This window comes from Nematostella vectensis, chromosome 6, assembly GCF_932526225.1.
Source record: "Nematostella vectensis chromosome 6, jaNemVect1.1, whole genome shotgun sequence".
NCBI classification, from domain to species: domain Eukaryota; kingdom Metazoa; phylum Cnidaria; class Anthozoa; order Actiniaria; family Edwardsiidae; genus Nematostella; species Nematostella vectensis.
Window position 1 is genome coordinate 6,154,054 of NC_064039.1, and position 21,193 is coordinate 6,175,246.

Sequence of the window (21,193 nt, forward strand, 5' to 3'; positions counted from 1 at the left end):
ATTATCTCACTTCAAATACTTTTGGGAGTGTTATTTTTTACTTACATAGATGATTAAGCAGAGTAAAATATGAAAGGGGAAATGATTGTTACAAGAAGTTTTACTGTTTGGATGTAACGAAAACGAGACTTTGGTGACTAGCGTTACGGTAGAATTAGGCGGGGGTTTTGTTCGAACAATTGAACCCTACAATGATTCATTTATCATTCATAAGCTTACGCATAAAGCTTATGTTTATCAGTAACTTAGCAGCAAAAAAGCTAGAATGAGAGCGACTCGTGTTTGTAACTCAACCCAAACGTTTGTGATCGGCGATTCACTCGTTTAAATCGGGCAAATTATAGCACGGTAGTTGGACTGATGAGAATAATTTTGAATCATATTAGATAGAGGGAGTATTTTTTTATACCTTAGTCAATTGCGTATTGAAATATCTCTGGTAAATAATTTTGTATCAAGATTCAAATATGATGATCCCAAATGGAAAGACAGCTAACAACAAAGTAGCACCGGTTATCCTAAACGAAGGCAACATTAGCGCTGGAGTTGAGCCAGGGCTGACTAATCATGCCGATGCGCTCGAAGAAGAGATTAAACGGAGCAAAGGAAAAATAAGAAAACCCCGAGGTATCAACTCCATTGGTAGCGGTACGAAGGTAAAAGTTGGTTTCACAAGATGGAAGAAAGCAGCGTTAGATGGTATACACAAATCAAAGAATGAAGGACAGAAGAGAACTTTTAAAGATAAACTTAAAGTTTCTGGTGATAAAATCTCTCATCGCATGAACGCTGCACAATTAAGCGACCTGGAAGACCTCGTAGATGGCGACGGCGCAAATAAACACAAAGGAAATGGAATCGCAAACGGAGCAAATGGAACCTCTATTAGTTCCTCTAGTAGAGCATTGTTATATTACTTCGCTAAGCTGTCAGCGAACGCTAATACGAATGAAGTGATTGATCTTGAGTTTGTTGAGACGCTTATCAAGACAGGCGCATCAGTTAGTGTGACCGATAGACATGGACAGACCGTCATGCACGAAACGGCGCGACAATGGGAGGTAGCGGTGGCAAAATTCCTCATAAAAAGAGGTGAGAGATTGGCTTGAGTCACTCACAGGCCTATAGGTCGACCACAGGCTAGACCATAGGCCTAGATGTTTTATAACCTTTATTCTAGAGAGAGTTTATGGGGTGTATACCGCGGTGTCTATGCCTTGTCCGGTGTTGCTTGGGGTCTTGTATTAAAACAAAAACATAGATGAAGTATTGAAACAACTATCATAACATTAAGGAAAAACAAATGAAATGATTTTGATAGATGGGTGGCTTGCTAGTTTCGACTAAATATTTAAAATGATGTTGCTTGAAAAATCATTACACAGTTTTGTACCCTTTTACTTTATGCCTAATAGAGGTGCCTTATGTGTGGCTAACTTATGCCAATTCCGAGCGCATCGAGTTTAGTGTAGTAAGTCGTCATTTCAACGCCAGCAATTAGCGATGAGGTGTTAACAACGCGATAATACCTGCAACATAATTGCACACAACAAACATTACACTTGTTAACGCCTACAAATTCTTACGTCCGTCTCATCTTTCCTGTCAAAAAATCATTGTCGCTATGATTACAATTTCTTCCAAGTGGTAAATGTCCCATATTTTTCTAGGCAGAAAGATCAACTCAATTATTTCCTATTATCATTTACAATCGAATAAACAAGCCAGACTAAGCCGGGAATTTCAGGTCTTTTCTTTCATTTAAGCTCTCATATAGGTCTTCGTCTTGCCTGTACTACCCCTTTTGCTTTTCATTACCGAGAAATAAATACTCGGCCACTTCAGCAAAATTAAGCGAAAGTAAAATCATTTGTGGAACCTTTAATCCCCTTTCTGACCCCTTACTACCCCTGTCGATCTCCTTGCGTTGCCTGCGCTCTCAAACCTCTCTTGACAATGAGGTCAGTTAGCCTGCGTAACAAGCAGAGGGATTGGAGAAAATAGAAAAGAGACTGCCTGGTATGAATAAGAATTTAAATATCTTCTCCCCACGCACGTGCGATCTCTTTTCCCGCCCCCTTGCGCTTACCACCTTACGGTAGAAGGTTAGTAATAATAATCAACGATAAACAAAACACATCATTTTCGCTACTAAGGTGCAAGTATAAACCAAGCAGACAGGTTTGGCCGTACTCCTCTGCATGTCGCTGCAGCGGTGGACTATCCAGACATGGTGCGCTTTCTTGTTGAGAATGGCGCTGATGTCCACGCGCGCACTTCAGGGGAGCTTCAGACTCCGATCCACTACGCTGCGCGTAATGATGCCGCAACATCACTCAAAATGCTACTGAGGTGCGGAGCAAATATGGACGATCGCGACTACAAAGAGCGAACCCCGTTACAGGTAACGGTCCCAATGCACAGAATATTGCATATGTTAACGCAGCCCGATATGCATGATTGTGCTCAATGTACTCTGCTATATAAATGCTGTACAATAAAGCTTGACAATACGTTTTTTTTTAATTCAACGACGTAGAATGTTTTGTACTGGGCTGTCGATATGGCAAATGCTCATTTTTGAGCCCTGGGCGCGAGTGGACGCCGATTGAAATGAGGATGGAGCTAATTGAAGATCGATTGAAATTGAGACCAGCTCTTCGCTCTTGGAGGGGCACAGTTTGAAATAAGGCGCCAATTCGAAGCTGTGCGCTAAAACGAGCATTATTAACGGTACTTTTACATCCTATAAATGATGGTACGCGTAAGATGTTTGATGGTACAATGTTCGACAAAACTTGTTGATCAATAATGTTCATACTCTCTTATTGTGCCACGTTTTTATATGTAGGCGACAAAAAAGTCTTCCTAGCTAGCAGGCATTCTGGAATCGTCACGCCAGCTGAAGCGCCTCCTAGCGTGGTGACTCCAGAACGGCTGTGAGGGAAACAAAACTCAGTCCTTTGATAGCACTGGAGTTAAAGTGGTTTTGTGTACGTCAAGTACTGCTGATTTACGTCGGCTTTTGATTCACTTTTTGAGACCAGTGTAATGCGCATTTCGGTTTCATTCTGCTTTTGTGATCTGACCTCAGGTAGCAGCAGAACTGGATCGCTCGGAGACCGCCAAACTTCTCGTCAAACAAGGCGCGGATGCTGGGGTGATGGACGATAGCGGGATGACGGCACTCGTCATGATGATCAGCAAAATGCCTGTTGTGGTATGTATCAGGAAACGGCTACTGGAGAGGGGAGAATAGGGTGAGGATTCTTATCATCATCATCATCATCACCATCATCATCATCATCATCATCATCATCATCATCATGGTTGTCGTCGTCGTCGTCGTCGTCGTCAACATTATCATTATTATTATTAAGATATAATTATTAGAAAAAGCAGGGACGTAGCAGGGGGTGGGGCACTGGGGGTTGGTGCCCCCCAATATTTTAAAAAAAAAATAAGGAAATGACCAGAAGGGGCGTGGCCGTGCCCCCCAAATATGTTCTTCATGTTTTTGTATTGTGCACATCAATATTTGATTGACCTTTAAACTCGCTCGGCCAATCCCTTAGATGCCTGGGTCTAAGGGATTTCAAGATTTGTGTGATAAAGATTTGACCAAGCGATGAAGTTTTTTTTACACATTTTTGCCTCGAGTCTCAAATTGACAGGAATCAGCATTTTACACCATGTTTTCTGGAGATCAGGGAGCGGGAAAACTTTAACTCTTCTAAATATGGGCATCAATGCCCATATAAGGCAATGCATACGAAGGACACTATCCGCGGGGAATATGTTTGATATGCCTTCCCCCCCCCCAATCTTACGTGGCCTGCTACCGCACTGAAGAGGGAAGGGTGTGTGTATATATACCCATAAATAGCTGGTGGTATATAAGGGCCGAAATATATGCTAGAGAAAGGGGAGTATAATATTAATACAAAGGGGTGAAGCAAATAAACAGTAAGTAGCAGATAAATATCCACGAATGTCATTGCAGTTATCCCATTTCTTCATAGGCAAAAGAGGCACTAAATCAATTCTACTCGTATGACCGGGCAAACCGCAAGCAGTATTTCTACTTGAACTACCTCGAGCCCGTCATACCAAAGTGTATTAATATCGGATGGCCGCAAACCGCGCTAGAAGTAGTTGTCCTGCATAAGCAGTTTGACCTTATCATGCACCCTGTCTACCAGCGACTCTTAAAGGTCAAATGGCAACGCTTCGGCAAGAGAGGGGCATGGTTTCAAGCCATCTCCAGCTTGATTTATGTGATTCTTTGGACTGTAATAGGTATAACAAAAGCTGACAAGCCGAGCGAGTACTACCAACCAATAAGTGAGAAGTGGTGGCGGATTGGACTATACGTGTTCGCCGTTTTGATGACTTTTAACGAAATTCGACGCGAAATTTCCGACATCTTGTTTTCAAAGAAGGAACACAGGCTCTGGATGAAGTGGCGTGAAACGGAGCTACAGCGAGACTTGAAGTATTGTCATCCGCGCTGGCCTGGGGAGAGAATTTATCTAATGCAAGAAATCGACTTCTTACATCAACAGGAGCCATCGTACTTCAATGACGCTTGGAACGTATTTGATTGGCTAACATACTGTATGGTAATGGCTTCCCTGGTGACGCACGGTGTATCTGTCTTAATTGACCACATGATGGTTCACAATGCGCACATCAATATCATGTCAGCCACTCTTATCTGCATCTGGATTCGTCTTCTCAAGACTTTCCGCGCGTTCACTGCGCTTGGTCCCTTTGTTGTCATGTTAGGTCATCTAATTTACGACATCCTGAAGTTCTTCTTTCTATTCGTTGTCTTCTACATCCCTTACGCAGCCTCTTTCTGGATGGTATTTTCCAGTCACAACATCAGTGGTTACTCTACCATTGCAGATTTGCTTTTCTCAATGTTTCGCATGACCGTCGTGGACGATTACAATTACGACGAGCTTTCGAAAGCTGAGCCCATAATGTCCAAGATCCTTTGCGGTACCTATCTCGCCTTCTCAGCAATCATCTGCCTTAATCTATTTATCGCGTTGATGTCAGATACCTTTCAGCGTGTCTATGACAACGTCAAAGCAAACGCCGCCATGCAACAGGCAAATACTATTCTATCGTTGGAAAACAATTTGTCTGTGACGAAAAAGAAGAAATTCGCGAATTTTATTCACACGCGCTGTAGTCCGGATGAGTTGTATTATGATGACGATGTCTTGGACGACGACGAAGGCGACCTGAAGCGCATGACGCATCAAATTAAAGAAGAACTCGAGGAAATGCACTCGAAGATGGATGCGCAGGGGAGTAAGAAGCGCGCGGGTGTTGACGGGGTAAAGTCGGATGTGACACGTGACGAGTTGGACGCGCTACGCGGGGATCTGGGACGAGTAGAACAACAGCAACGAGCGATGACCGCGCAATTCCACACACAGATAGGCGAGTTAAAGGAAATGCTGAGAGATGTGATGGTGAAACTGAACAAACCACGCAAAAAACGACACGTACAGACCAGCTTTGAGGAGCCTGGGGTCGGCGAGCATGGCCACTTACAGACTCTATAAGAAAAATAGCTCGAGAAAAGGGTTTTGAATATAGCTAGTAAAAGGGAGTGGGATTTATCTAAGGAAAAGGTAATTATTTATGAAGATCAAGTGCTTACCTTGTTTGACCACAAAAAATGAAATTCTCCCAAAATGGCCACTTGGTGTGCAAATCTTTTTAGGGTGGGAGGGGGCAACGTGAGAATAGTCTCAATTTGGTTAAATTTCTCAATTTCTTTATACTACTTTACCTCAAGTCATGTTTTACACTAGGCAATTCCACTGCAGACGCACCTATTAGTAATTCGTCTCGTATAAAGTTTGCTACGACGTCACAAAAATGAAAATGGAAAACAGAAAAGAAAAGAAAACACACACAGAGGGCGAAGCTTCATCCGTATGAACCTGTTATCATCATTTCCTTGGCTGATGCATTTTGGTAATATAACTAGTAAAACCTCCGTAAAAAGTGAATCGTACATAGAGCGTGGGGGGGGGATGTGCAGGGGGTTGCGCGCCCCCTTCGTGCTTGCCTGACCCCTGTAATGGAAACAAATACGACAGCATCATCAAAACGCTGGGTTTCTGTTTATGCGACGACGGCAGCAACATAAACCTTATAAAAAAATCGTCTATCCCTTTTCGTACCCGGCGCAAAGTCGTTTTTTTATGCGGCATAGTCAAAGGATTTTCCTAAACGCCGCCCCAGTGAAAGAAAAGTGATTCCACAGTTCTACATAGATCAAAGAATCGATACCGATTCACATAAATAATTGTAGACATTTGAAATTCAAGGAAGATGATCGCCAATAAAATGTGCAGACATTGTTTGTTTTATCAATCTAATCATCGCAAACATTGTAGAATCACGCATTTTAATTAAAACTTCTGACGAGAGATTTTTTTTCTTTATTTGCTATCATACTTATACTTCTTGTTAGAGAGCATTATATTGAAATAAGAAGCTTGCATAAAAAAAATAGAAAGAAATTGAAATATGAATGAAGGAAGTGTGGAGGGTACAATGATAGCCCCACCCCACCCTGGCACTATTTAATGAACAGAAAAGCATTGGTCGACATGCTCCACTTGACAGTGCTGAAAAACGCAAGACTAGTTCCAGTACCGCGCGGTTAAACCAGCCTTTTTGGTGAAATGGCGGCGTTTTACCGGCGAACTGTCACATTTTGGCGAATGCTAAGAAAACTAGACCAAACCTAAGGCTTTAATTTTCTTTATGATTCCCTCATTATCACACAAATCTGTCATCTTTTGTACAGTCTGGTTTTAATGCTGTACAGTAAGTCAAAACAGCGACGAAGTCAGCCTTTCGTACCTTTACTCGAACGATTCAACACTGAGATTTTGTTTGTTTTCGCCAGAACACGCGCATGCGCATACGTTATTCAGCACTGTCGCTCCACTTAGCAGTGTCTTGATTCTTACCACTCTGCGGTTATATTTCTCAAATCACGCCAATTCTTATTAGATTGTGCACCAAAGCAGCTGGCCTTGTTAGAGGCCTTTCATCTGAAGCTTTATCAATCGAAAAAACTTGATTGTCACGGAAGAAACTGGTTGCAAATCGCGAAGTACGGTCAAAGCCGGGTATCAGATCATCCGCTTCACCGATTGAAACCCACCATGTCCCCGTGTTGCAAAACAACGACTACTTGGGTACAAAATCTAAAGATTGGTCAGGAATATCGGCAGTACACTGTCCAGCTCCTTCGCGGGATCGGTTGTTGTTGTGAAGAGTATGAGATCTTTGTAAATGGCAAGGTTCACGAGCAACACCATCTCTCGTACAACCCCTGCAGTCCACTATGCTGTCCTGGTGGTAGCTACGAATGGCAGCAGGATGGCCACCACTTCCTTTTAATGTACAATTCCATGTCATGGACTAACTCTTTTGGAGGTTATCGGCTTTTTATAAACGGCATAGACGTTAACACTGGCAGAGAATTCTCGGCGTTTTGGCGGCGTCGTGGCTGGCAAGCAGTCTTCGCAGGCTTGTTGATGATTTTCCTCGGCGTTGCATGGGCGTTGATTTTTCACTACCTCATAAAAAGCGGTGAAACTTATATTGTTGGCTATAGTCTTGTCATAACCGGCGTCATTTACATCATCCTTGGTGTGATTCCGTTGCTGCGATACCGCAAATCGAGACAAGATGGGTTACCAGTCATGGAGTACTCTGTCAATACCGTGTGATGATATAACGTCATGATCAGACAGGGAGTATAGGGCTAGATAGGACATAGCGAAATAGCTACAAAATGACAATGCCAACAATCGAAAACTCTGAAAAAAATGTCAAATGTAGCAGACCAGGATTTAGAGCGATAGTTGCCAATAGCTACACATCACAACAAAAAAAGATTCTTCAAGCTTTCTTATGCCAAAGAACGTTGAAATTTAAGTAATCTGTTTTTTAAATGACGGTGGAAGATTTGGGACGAGTGGAATGACCCTCTCCCCAAGCTGCCTATTTTGTTGATTTTACAGATCAGTATTATAAGCCCTGACGAATCAGGCCAAGACAGGTGAAATTTGAGAATACTGTTCATGGCGAAGTGGAAACGCAGCTTTTATTGACTACATAACAGTTTATATTTTGGTTTTAAATGGGGAGCCAGCCTACGAACCTGTGAAGGGATTAATGGTGTAAATAGAAAGACTACAGACAAGCTTGCGCTGATGTTTTGCTCGTTTGCCCTTTGTCTGAGCAAATGAAACTGAATGGGTTGGGGGAGTGGTATGTAATGGTATTAGTTTAAATGTAACACAGACTACCCTGCCAATGCCCAGACTGTTGTGTGCATCCCAATATTCAAACAAATATAGAAAAGCACTTGAAAAGTAGAGGTAATACTGTGAGCTTCTATGTTAGTTAGCTAATAAGCACAGCAATCAGAGTGTATCAAATATGATGCTCACAAAGAGTATGCAAATAGAATAAGCCCTTTTCTCTGTTGTTTGTTTTTGAAAATAAACAGTATTTTATGATGGGGTCTGGATGAACAAAGGAATGGCAAACCAATGTCAGGCTGCAAGTGAACACCAACCATTTGTAACAAAAGATAATAAGTAAATGTTAGTAACTACTGTGCTAGTCATTGATAGTTCCAGTACATTTTCCTGTATTGTTATGAAATACACCTTTTGCTGTTCATTTACTGAAATAGGGATATTCACACAAGCAAAAAAGCATTGTCTTCATAGCAAACACTCGTACAATAACACTTAGGGACTGGTCATTTATTACTGGGGGGAGGCGGCAAATATGTAGGGGCGGGGCTATGTATTTTGGGGCACCAATTTAGGGGGGTCTTATTTTTTTTGGCTGTCATGAAAGGGGGTCAAATGTTTGCAAATTTTTGGGGCTCCGGACTTAGGGGTTTTTGCAAAAAATACCCCCCCCCCCAGTAATTAATGACTGCTCCCTTTTGAAGTCTCAAGAGCACAATGGAAATTTAAATAAGAATTTCAGCATTGAATTGGACATTCATTAGTATGATCGTTTACACTCAAACTTTTATTAGCAGTTTTGTGCTATCAACAAACAAAAACATGCATTTGATAAAGTGCTTTAGACATTTATTTAAACGATACATATGTCTGCATTTTTCATAAAATTCTAAGAGTTTAATATTGTAGAATTTCACATTGAAACCTTAACTTTTGTATGGTTTAAACAAATTTCCAAAACACTTTATCATTTTTTGCTTTGTTTTGCAAATCAAGTTTGGATACTGGAATTAAATAAAACAGTATAAAAGTGATGCTGCTAACAGAATATATCGTACAAGATAGATATATATGAGCTTAGTAGTAAGTCTTATCTGAGCATTTTCAAGAAGGTCATGAGCGGGGGTAGTCACCCTTTGTACAAGCTGATGCCAAAAGTGAAGACTTCACTTCGCCCCTAGTAGTCTTTTGCCCAAGATCAACACAGAACGTTTTAAGGCCTCTTATGTAAATAGACTACATTTTAAACATAAGCTATGTGTATAAGTGACCTGATGATAGATTTTTAGATTTTAATTATATATTATATAGCATTACATTATATAGTATATAGTTTCAGACTTATTGGTATGTATTTTTACTGATATTTTAATAAAAACATTATTATTATTATTATTATAATAGTAATAATTTATCAGTTCATTCTGAATGCATTGCATTGCTTACCTATGATGAGACAAAATAATGCAAACTAAAGTTCTGAAAACACATCAACCAATCAATGCAGGTCATTACCATTCAAAAGCAGTCATATGGCAACAAAGCTGCCATTTTGTCACCCTAGCAACATACAAAGTTTTAGAAAGCATCCAATTCTATCACCTGACTTTGGGAGATAGTGCAACATTGTAATTGAATTTTGTAAAAGAAGTGTAAAATGTTGCTTCTGTATGGTTATTTTTAGGTTTTATGCCATATTTTTTATGTTATTTTATTTGTACCATATGAGTGAGCTACAAATACAACCTCTTCTTTTAACAGAGCTGAACAGCCTCAAAATTGATTATTGATTGATCTTTCTATAATTCAAAAATAATAATAAAAAATCCTAGATGAATTTAACTTCCAGTGACCATTTAGGGTTGTAATAAGTTCTCCAGGAGCTCTCTGTTTTTCTGAAACGAATCATTGTTGAAAGCCCAGCTATTACGTAGGAAAACCCAACTGCCAAGAAGGGAATGTGGATGAGGAACATCTCATCAAAGTGCAAATAGCCATCGCTTATTGTCATCGTCAGAAAGGCTAAAAGAGAAGCAATCATAAGGAAGGTGGCACCAATCATGAAAATTCTGTTTCCTCGTTTCCGCCAAAATGCCCCAAATTCCACATTGCTATAAGCTTCGTAGCCGTCGACAAAAAGATAAAGTTTTCCACAGGGCTGCAAAAGAAAGGGTCCACGAAGAACTAGCAGGAAACTTTGACCATTTTCCTCCCAGTTAAACATCCCATCGCTGTAGCAGAATGGGGTGCATGGATGCCATTTGAGGTTACAATCTCTTTCTTGACCATTAACAAATAGCAAACATTCGTCCCAAAACCGACCCAAAGTCCTCACAACTTTGATATCATACTCGATGTCCTGGTCCAGCACAATATGCCAAGAATCCGTGGAAGTTGGGCAGTAGAACAGTACATGATGGTGACAGCCTTCGTTATTCATAAAAGTAAACTACTTCAAACTATGCGAGATGATGAATGACTACTCTCTATGAGACAAAAAATGCAAACTAAAGTTCTGAAAAAACATCAACCAATCAATGCAGGTCGTTACCATTCAAAAGCAGTCATATGGCAACAAAGCTGCCATTTTGTCACCCTAGCAACATACAAAGTTTTAGAAAGCATCCAATTCTATCACCTGACTTTGGGAAATGGCACAACATTCTAATTGAAATTTGTAAATAAAGTGTAAAATGTTGCTTCTGAATGGTTATTTTTAGGTTTTATGCCATATTTTTTATGTTATTTTATTTGTACCATATGAGTGAGCTACAAATATAACGTCTTCTTTTAACAGAGCTCAAAATAAGCCACTTAAGCCTCAAAATTGATTATTGATTGATCTTTCTATAATTCAAAAAAAATAATAAAAAATCCTAGATGAATTTAACTTCCAGTGACCATTTAGGGTTGTAATAAGTTCTCCAGGAACTCTGTTTTTCTGAAACGAACCATTGTTGAAAGCCCAGCTATTACGTAGGAAAACCCAACTGCCAAGAAGGGAATGTGGATGAGGAACATCTCATCAAAGTGCAAATAGCCATCGCTTATTGTCATCGTCAGAAAGGCTAAAAGAGAAGCAATCATAAGGAAGGTGGCACCAATCATGAAAATTCTGTTTCCTCGTTTCCGCCAAAATGCCCCAAATTCCACATTGCTATAAGCTTCGTAGCCGTCGACAAAAAGATAAAGTTTTCCACAGGGCTGCAAAAGAAAGGGTCCACGAAGAACTAGCAGGAAACTTTGACCATTTTCCTCCCAGCTAAACATCCCATCGCTGTAGCAGAATGGGGTGCATGGATGCCATTTGAGGTTACAATCTCTTTCTTGACCATTAACAAATAGCAAACATTCGTCCCAAAACCGACCCAAAGTCCTCACAACTTTGATATCATACTCGGTGTCCTGGTCCAGCACAATATGCCAAGAATCCGTGGAAGTTGGGCAGTAGAACAGTACATGATGGTGACAGCCTTCGTTATTCATAAAAGTAAACTACTTCAAACTATGCGAGATGATGAATGACTACTCTCTATGAGACAAAAAATGCAAACTAAAGTTCTGAAAAAACATCAACCAATCAATGCAGGTCGTTACCATTCAAAAGCAGTCATATGGCAACAAAGCTGCCATTTTGTCACCCTAGCAACATACAAAGTTTTAGAAAGCATCCAATTCTATCACCTGACTTTGGGAAATGGCACAACATTCTAATTGAAATTTGTAAATAAAGTGTAAAATGTTGCTTCTGAATGGTTATTTTTAGGTTTTATGCCATATTTTTTATGTTATTTTATTTGTACCATATGAGTGAGCTACAAATATAACGTCTTCTTTTAACAGAGCTCAAAATAAGCCACTTAAGCCTCAAAATTGATTATTGATTGATCTTTCTATAATTCAAAAAAAATAATAAAAAATCCTAGATGAATTTAACTTCCAGTGACCATTTAGGGTTGTAATAAGTTCTCCAGGAACTCTGTTTTTCTGAAACGAATCATTGTTGAAAGCCCAGCTATTACGTAGGAAAACCCAACTGCCAAGAAGGGAATGTGGATGAGGAACATCTCATCAAAGTGCAAATAGCCATCGCTTATTGTCATCGTCAGAAAGGCTAAAAGAGAAGCAATCATAAGGAAGGCGGCACCAATCATGAAAATTCTTTTTCCTCGTTTCCTCCAAAATGCACCAAATTCCATATTGCTATAAGCTTCGTAGCCGTCGACAAAAAGATAAAGTTTTCCACAGGGCTGCAAAAGAAGGGGTCCACGAAGAACTAGCAGGAAACTTTGACCATTTTCCTCCCAGCTAAACATCCCATCGCTGTAGCAGAATGGGGTGCATGGATGCCATTTGAGGTTACAATCTCTTTCTTGACCATTAACAAATAGCAAACATTCGTCCCAAAATCGACCCAAAGTCCTCACAACTTTGATATCGTACTCGATGTCCTGGTCCAGCACAATATGCCAAGAATCCGTGGAAGTTGGGCAGTAGAACGGTACATGATGGTGGTGATGTCCTTCGTTATACATAAAAGTACTCTACTTCAAACTATGCGAGACGATGAACGACTACTCTCGTTAGACACTCGGTTTGCTGGATCTGTTTGGCACTTGTCAGCCATGATGCAATATCATTATTATATTTGGGCAATATTCAGGAGCTTATAAAGAAACACAATACCAGCTCCTCTGGAAACTACACAAGGGAAACATTCAAGTAAACATTCAAGTGGTAACATTCTAAAGATGAAATGTAACCTAGCCTTCACAAGGTTGCCAGAAAATCCACAGGTAACCCAAGTAGTAACGCTCGCGCAGGAACTGTTTTGGCCGGAATAGAGTAAGAATTCGATATTCGGTCTTTTTCTGATCACAAACTCTAAAGAAAAGCTTGCTTCACAGGCTTTTGTTGTTATTTTTATTTCGCCGTGATCTGGTGATTAACAGAATAGGGTTTTCAATTTAAAACTGTTTCCTTTGGTGGTTCAGGCCGGTACCCAGGGGGTACGAACGCACCCCCCCCCCCCCCCCCCTACAACGGCCAAATGTCCACTTTCGGTTCTTAATAGACGTGCTATTTGTAGACAAAACTATAAAGCATAAGCTAGATCACTCTGGTATGTAGTCAAATCCGAAAAAAAACGTCCCGTGGAGATACTGCCAAGTATCAGGCGCCAAACGTTTCAAAATTCAATTTCGCACTATAGTATCAATTTGCAAATCAAGTTATGCCAAACCATCCGTGCAACTATTAAATAATCATTGCAAGTATACAAATTCACAAGAGTATGCAAAAAATTTTGCTAGTAAGTAAAGATTCCATGAGTTTACATCCCCCCCCCGGAAAAATAAGGTCCACTTTTTCGGATTTCGTACCCCCCCAAGAAAAATCCTGGGCTCGGGCCTGCTGGTTCCTTCTTTATTTTTTTTTTTAAACAGGAGAAATCGCGACAGCAAGCATAGAAAGTCGCCTGCACCAGAGTCGTAAAGATGGGGAGGAAGACCCATCTTCTGGTTTGGCTTCCAAACAGATTCTATCCCGCTTCTGGAAAACAAAATCCTGTTTAGCAAAAAGCGGCATTTATAGTAGAAATCCAATCCGGCGCGAAGCGGCGCGTGAGCGTAGCCCCATACCTATGAAAAAGTGGTACACAAAACAGGGGCTCATATGAGCCCCTGGCAAAACAAATATTGTAACAAATATCGGTAAGCCATCGACTCGAGTTTTAGTGACGCGATGTCCGTCCGTCCCCAAAAAGCATCCTATGACAACTAAACTTGGCAGTGTAATGTATGTGTCAAGGGAGGTTCAAAACTGTGGTCACGTGATTTGTGACGTCATCGATGACGTCATTAGAAGAAAAAAAGAAAACATCATATGGCAACCAAACTCGGCAGGTGTCATGTAGGTTTCGCAAGGGGGATGCAACAATATGGTCATTGACGATGTCACTTAAAGCAAAAAACGTGATTAAAAGCAAAAACATTCATATCTTTTGAAAGAAACATTGTTTCACAACAAAACTTGGCAGGTGTATGCCTAGTCCAGACCTGGGACTCTCTTTGCGCCCGACATTCTGGCTCGCGTGAAAGAGGGTCCAGTATTTATTGCATACGCATGCGCGAACATGTACCAATCAGCGATCTTCACGGCAAAAGTTGAAATACGAGCGCGTGCAATAACGGACGTGCCTAAGGAGGGTCGATTCCCGCTGGACCTTGTCGAGTGCAGAGCTCCGGAAATCGATCATCGCTAAGTTGAAAAGAATGTTTTGTACATGTGAAGGAATACCAGCGAACTGCTGGGATTTGTTTTCTATAAAAACGCGATAAAATGTGATTGAAAATTAAATTCCAAAAAAGCGCGCGCTCGTTTGAATTGACGCTATAAAGCGCGCGCGTGAAAATAACGAAAACGGAAAAGCTCTTTGTGTGATATATTTTCCAGACTCAAATTATCATCTATCCTATTCTCAGAAAACATTGACAATCGAGTATTCACCCACGACCAAAATCAGCGTATTATTTCTGAAATAAACCCTCGCTCGTCCCTTTCGCAGCCATCTTGAACTAAGCAACCAGGCAACACCGCATATAATATGCGGTGTATTTTCGCGCATGCGCATGCAATAAATACTGGACCCTCTTTCACGCGAGCCAGAATGTCGGGCGCAAAGAGAGTCCCAGGTCTGGACTAGTGTATGCCATGTTTGTGTCAAGGGGGGTGGAAAAATGTGGTCACGTGATTTGTGACCATCGATGACATCACTAAAAGCAAAACTATTCCGATTTCATTAAGAACATAAATATCCATATCTCATGAACGAAACATTATATGACAACCAATTTTGGTATGTGTCATGAAGGTGTCAAGGGGGGTGCACCAATATAGTCACGTGATTGCGACGTAGTCAATGACGTCACTAGAAGCAAAAATATACTGACTAATCCAAATGAAAAACAATATTTATATTTCATTAAAGAAACCTCGTATGACAACCAAACTCGGTAGGTAAGTCATGTATGTTGTTTCAAATGGGGTGCAATGAGATGGTGAATATGACGTCACTAAAAGTAAAACTACCCTGACGACGAAACATCGTATGATTGTTATGTGTCATGTAGATGTCAAGGGTGGGGGGAAGGGGGTATAACAAGTTGGTCGCGTTATCTGTGAAATCGTTGACGTAGTCAAAAACAGAAATATAACAATATTAACAGAAATATAATAATATATATTAAATTATTAATCGAAAATAAGCAAAGATTTGGCCGTTTGGAGCTCCACTTTTCGGCAATGTCTAAATCTATATATTATTTCAAAAGTTGCTGACACGCTGTACGAAACTACCCGGTCCCCAAATTGCAGCGCGCATTTTCCTAGGGCTAATCCAAATGAAAAACAATATTTATATTTCATTAAAGAAACCTCGTATGACAACCAAACTCGGTAGGTAAGTCATGTATGTTGTTTCAAATGGGGTGCAATGAGATGGTGAATATGACGTCACTAAAAGTAAAACTACCCTGACGCCGAAACATCGTATGATTGTTATGTGTCATGTAGATGTCAAGGGTGGGGGGAAGGGGGTATAACAAGTTGGTCGCGTTATCCGTGAAATCGTTGACGTCGTCAAAAACAGAAATATAACAATATTAACAGAAATATAATAATATATATTAAATTATTAATCGAAAATAAGCAAAGATTTGGCCGTTTGGAGCTCCACTTTTCGGCAATGTCTAAATCTATATATTATTTCAAAAGTTGCTGACACGCTGTACGAAACTACCCGGTCCCCAAATTGCAGCGCGCATTTTCCTAGGGCTAATCCAAATGAAAAACAATATTTATATTTCATTAAAGAAACCTCGTATGACAACCAAACTCGGTAGGTAAGTCATGTATGTTGTTTCAAATGGAGTGCAATGAGATGGTGAATATGACGTCACTAAAAGTAAAACTACCCTGACGACGAAACATCGTATGATTGTTATGTGTCATGTAGATGTCAAGGGTGGGGGGAAGGGGGTATAACAAGTTGGTCGCGTTATCTGTGAAATCGTTGACGTCGTCAAAAACAGAAATATAACAATATTAACAGAAATATAATAATATATATTAAATTATTAATCGAAAATAAGCAAAGATTTGGCCGTTTGGAGCTCCACTTTTCGGCAATGTCTAAATCTATATATTATTTCAAAAGTTGCTGACACGCTCTACGAAACTACCCGGTCCCCAAATTGCAGCGCGCATTTTCCTAGGGCTTACTTTGTCCTCTGAAGTCGTTCTAAAGCGCGAAAGAGGTTTAACCTACTGTATAGAAGACTAAGGCTTGATATGCCTGCAAAAGTTTTTCAAATTTTTGGGACAAAAATTACGCTATGGAGAACATATTTTTGTATCGTAACATGGAGAATATCGTTGTATCTCCCGTGGAGATGCTGCAAAGGCAAAAAAGAATCTATTCCCTATTTGTTTTTTCGGGGGTGGTCAGATTTGTATCAGAAAACTTTAGAAATTTTTTTATCGCATTTCGCCCCCAACCCCCCCCCCCCCCCCCCAAGAAAAATCCAGGGTATGGGCCTGTATCAGGGGGTGGCATTGGGGACATGTGCCCCCAATATTTTCTAAAAATGAAAGGAAAAGTTCCTGGCAGTGCTTGATATGTCTGCAAAAGTTTTTCAAATTTTTGGGATTGTTGCGCGAGAAAAGCCAGGACCAGGTAGCCTAAGTGTAGCCGCTGACTCGCGAGATCCGCGAGTCAGCGGCTACACGTAGGCTAGGACCAGGGATCCGGCAGCGTGGCACATTTAGTTTAAATTTCCATCTTATTTTATTCATATACAAATATTTTCATTATCATTATATCTAGCAATACATAAATGCTTTATATCATCTGAAAATCTCTTGGAGTTTTATATTCGCCAAATAAACCCAAACCCCTTTCATTATTTAATTTCAGTAGCCGCTAAATATCTGGAATCCACTGCACTTCTCGGTATCTGACGAGCCCATAAAAATAAACCTCATAAAATGTATGCTAAAAACTATATGTCACACCTCCAGGATTAAAAAAATCCAAACTAGCTTAGTTACACTAGATGGTGACCAGGAAGCAAAACTATGTGTCTATTGTTTCCAGTCTTATTTTAACTATTTAAGTAGTGATGAAACCAACTCAGTCACTGTTGGAAATGCATAACGAAAGTATGCAAGAACATATTGTTACAGTGGAACCTGAATTTTACGATATGCCTCGGGGGGAAAAATGTATCGTAGAATGAAGGTATCGTTGCAAAGGTAAAGGGAAAATACATTGATTAACTGTTCTGTCCGTGTGTGGTGTCTCGTGCCCCCCTCCCCCATATTTTTAGGCCTGCTACAGCACTGATATACGGTGATATACTGTGACATATCGTAAAATCAAGGTAATTTCACTGTATTTCCGCCGGGAGAAAAGAATGCCATTGTAAAATCAAGGTTACCGTAAAATCCAGGTTCCACTGTATTACTTTAAACAAAGAAACTTAAAGATGTAAATTTGGTTGTTTTGGTGCTTACCTTCTGGCCCTCTTTGAGATTCGATCCATAGTTTTCAAATATTATAAAATCGTGGTAGCCTGTTGTGCTTAAACCATCTCCATATTAAAAATATTCTCTAGAAGCATAAATTTCAGCAATTTCTTGTCTCTTGGATATCAATGCCATTTTAAAAGAGACTGCTGAAATCCTGGCTATCATTGTGGATAGCTCAAATGCTGGACAAACAATTATTAACACTCCACATTGTTCTATGCATTGTACAAAGATAGGCAGGATGGTTAACAACAGTTACACATCAATAGGGACATCATAATTGTTAAGTAAGGGGGTTCTTTCATTGTTTGCCCTAGACTGCAAGCCTCTCTGACAGATAGGACAAGAGTTGCGTACCTCCAACCATTTCATTATACACCTGAAAGAGAAAAAAATTGAAGGTTACCCTGGGTGCAGAGTCTTAAATATCGCTTTCTTTAGTGACATTGGCCTCAGCATGAGGTGCTTGTGATGAGAATCTGGCATTCCCAAAGTGTCGGCCTCACTTCCATGTTTCCTCATTATAAGCTCCTCGTGACTAGGCCACTGACACCAAATATGGCGGCATTCAAGGCTCTGGATCATGGGTAATTGAAAGTTGACTGCACTGTAAACTAAGCTATTAATATGGTGAAGAGGTCTGACATCGACAGTGCCAAGAATTTCATATATCCCCCCCCCCCCCCAAAAAAAAAACAATGACAGATTCTTGGCTCTAAATTCTATACTCCCAAATTGTCAGCCACAGCTTCCCACCAACCCCTCCATCCCTGTCATGCAGATATCATCTGTGAGTACACCAACTAGGGCAGGTGCGTACCAAGGATTGGCTGAGGGGGGGGGGGGGAGCAGTCATATGTATCATATGAAAAAAGCATAATATTTGAAGATCCCTTTATTAGAAATGACCACTTTGTGGAGTCCAAAGGGGGGTGCACGCGCACCCCCTGTGTACGCGCCTGTAGGGTGTGGTACCTACTTGTTATGGTAGGCGTGGCCACACTTGCACATATTCACTTCCTCTTTGTTTATGAAATCTTCCAGACAAATTGTGCACATCTATTCAGAAAAACAGAGTTTAAGCCTTTAGATGATATACTGTACAATTTAAATACTTAATGGGGAAAATAGAGGAAGAGGTGGTAGAGAGGATCAATATCAGTACAAAAAAGGACTGAAAGGCAGGGGGGATACTGGACCACTAAAGGGGGATACCGGTCCACAAAATAAGTAAACAAACTGGCACATTTAATAGTGGCTATGGGGCTAAAAGCCTGATATATATATTTTTTTCATTTTCAGACATTTTAACTCATTTTCACTCTTTTTGCATGTTTGCTGTTGTGTAGAGGTTAGAGCTTAACTTACACTATACTATACTATACTTACATCACTTTTTAACTTTGACTTGGCTAGCCATTTCTTCTTATAATTAACCTGAAATATAAACATGGAATATGTGATAAGTGTGAGGGTAAAGGAAGAAATTGCATTTTTTGTGACATGAAAGCAAAATGCATAGAAGCTTGGCGTTTTCATGTTCTTCCAGCGGTAAACCTAGGTGGTTTGAACCTGGGAATCTCCTAAAAAAATTTGTCGTAACCTTCTTCAGTCCTTTTGGAAAACTTCTTCTCTGTGTCCCAACATTGCCTTGCTCTTGTGATAAAAGTTGCCTTCTGGCTCTACAACAACAATAAAAACAAAAGTCACTCAGCACCGTAAGACCCATAGCCAGGAGTTGCTGGAGGAGGAGAAGGGACATGTACATAGTCTGACCCAAAATCTGGATCTCCCCATAAAAGGGTTAGAACTATTTGTACTAAGAAAATGTTGAAAAATATGAAAAGGTGCAAAAAAAACAATGTAAAATCTAATATTTGAAGGAAATGAAGCAATTTTCTGTACTATAAATAATAAATAGAGGATCTTATTAGAAGAACATGTAAAATGCATGCATATAATGTAATAGTGAAAATAACAATGACTTCAGTATAACGTGTGCTTACCTGAGTAAGTGGCAGCAGAATGCGCAAGTGAGGGCAATCACAATGACAGCAATCAGAGCAATAGGGAGTGAAAAAACCAGTACATTTGTAGCTGGCGAGCCCATTAGCTTTTGAAAACACCTGAAACACACAACAAACTACCATAAATGCGTGCCTGGGTATCATTTAGTTTTTTGTAATTACAACAAAAAGTTTAAAAAGCGTCTAAGAAAAGTAACTTTTTGAGACTAGAGTGTTGCGTTCTGTCAACCTTACATTTAAACAAGGGGGGATGTGTGTGTGTGTGTGGGGGGGGGGGAAAGGCTAGGGGTCTAAGGGGACTCTAGAAACTGGGAGCTAGGAGATACTTTTATGTAAGGTAATAAAGCAAGAACTTACAACTTTTGATTACCAGCTTACATCCATAATCCCAAAGTAACTGCTATGAAATACCATACTGTATGAAAGTTAATTAGGGTTCAATTGTTATAATTATTATTATATTTTGTTTTCGAACAATGACTTCCTGGCCTTAGTCCTCTTCATTTTTGTTTTTGTTTTCCATAAAGACTAATACAATGCTTGGGCTAACAGAATGTGAGAGAAAAAAATCCTTTCTATTAATTATTCTAACATCTTTTTGTTCAGTTTGATTTCTGTGTTCCGATAATCTTATTCTGTGTTTGGTGTCAGACAAACAAGTCCTTGCTAACCCAAACAGAAGAGAGGAAGGACTGTAAGAGCACAAAATCTGGATACGCAAAAATTTAGGCTAAACCTTGCTTTCCTATCAGAAGATATCATCTGAAGCTACAAAAACAGTAAACAAAACGAAATAGTTAGACAACTTTACGTACCTTGGGATCAGGCTTTATATTTCCTTAGTTTTGTCTCGGTTGGCGCTTTAGCAGAGCATTTCCAAGACGCCATCTTGGATAAGATGAAAACAAATAACACGGTCCTGTTTCCCAGAATGCCCTTGAGGACTCGAAGAATCGACGGCTCACCGAATCGTCAAAACATCGGATATTGTTGATGCACGGGCTATAGGTTAGTTTTACTCCAAAATGATGTCAATGTCTTGTTAGTATTAAATAAAGCACGTATTCCACCCTTAACTGATAATATTACGCTACCTCGTACCACTTTCCTTCCCTATTAGTGCGTCGTTAGAAAGTGGTAGGTAACGCGTAGGGAATACAACCAGTTTAGGTGAAAATACGTGTTTTTTTTTTTTTTTTTTCAACGCTAACAAGACATTAGACATCATATTGGAGTAAAATACGACACAGTTTGAGCTTCAGCACG

The 21,193-nt window shown here is 40.1% G+C and overlaps 3 protein-coding genes across 3 annotated transcripts; 2 read left to right on the forward strand and 1 right to left on the reverse strand.

Moving 5' to 3' along the window:
- Positions 1–237: 237 nt before the first annotated feature.
- LOC5521445 (transient receptor potential cation channel subfamily V member 5) lies at positions 238–6,458 on the forward strand. The gene is made up of 4 exons (XM_032366831.2): positions 238–1,092; positions 2,157–2,404; positions 3,095–3,220; positions 4,023–6,458. The coding sequence occupies exons 1-4, from the start codon at positions 468–470 to the stop codon at positions 5,580–5,582; spliced, it is 2,559 nt and encodes an 852-aa protein (XP_032222722.2). The 5' UTR covers positions 238–467; the 3' UTR covers positions 5,583–6,458.
- Positions 6,459–6,879: 421 nt separating this feature from the next.
- LOC5521574 lies at positions 6,880–8,669 on the forward strand. Its single transcript, XM_001641181.3, has one exon. It carries the CDS (start codon positions 7,206–7,208, stop codon positions 7,773–7,775), a length of 570 nt encoding a protein of 189 aa, XP_001641231.1. The 5' UTR covers positions 6,880–7,205; the 3' UTR covers positions 7,776–8,669.
- An 8,469-nt stretch (positions 8,670–17,138) lies between these two features.
- On the reverse strand, positions 17,139–20,889 carry LOC5521446 (RING finger protein 24). The gene is made up of 6 exons (XM_001641313.3): positions 20,743–20,889; positions 19,907–20,026; positions 19,504–19,582; positions 19,290–19,337; positions 18,880–18,959; positions 17,139–18,279 (listed from the first exon to the last, which is right to left on the reverse strand). Exons 2-6 carry the CDS (start codon positions 20,008–20,010, stop codon positions 18,156–18,158), a joined length of 435 nt encoding a protein of 144 aa, XP_001641363.2. The 5' UTR covers positions 20,011–20,026; positions 20,743–20,889; the 3' UTR covers positions 17,139–18,155.
- Positions 20,890–21,193: the final 304 nt, after the last annotated feature.

Coding starts and splice junctions, on each gene's coding strand:
- LOC5521445 (XM_032366831.2), top strand. CDS start 468: ATGATGATCCCAAATGGAAAGACAGCTAACAACAAAGTAGCACCGGTT. Junction 1,093..2,156: donor AAAATTCCTCATAAAAAGAG/GTGAGAGATTGG, acceptor TTCGCTACTAAG/GTGCAAGTATAAACCAAGCA. Junction 3,221..4,022: donor TCAGCAAAATGCCTGTTGTG/GTATGTATCAGG, acceptor ATTTCTTCATAG/GCAAAAGAGGCACTAAATCA.
- LOC5521574 (XM_001641181.3), top strand. CDS start 7,206: ATGTCCCCGTGTTGCAAAACAACGACTACTTGGGTACAAAATCTAAAG.
- LOC5521446 (XM_001641313.3), bottom strand. CDS start 20,010: ATGGGCTCGCCAGCTACAAATGTACTGGTTTTTTCACTCCCTATTGCT. Junction 18,960..19,289: donor AGTCAAAGTTAAAAAGTGAT/GTAAGTATAGTA, acceptor TTTTCTGAATAG/ATGTGCACAATTTGTCTGGA. Junction 18,280..18,879: donor GGCCACGCCTACCATAACAA/GTAGGTACCACA, acceptor TTTCTCTTTCAG/GTGTATAATGAAATGGTTGG.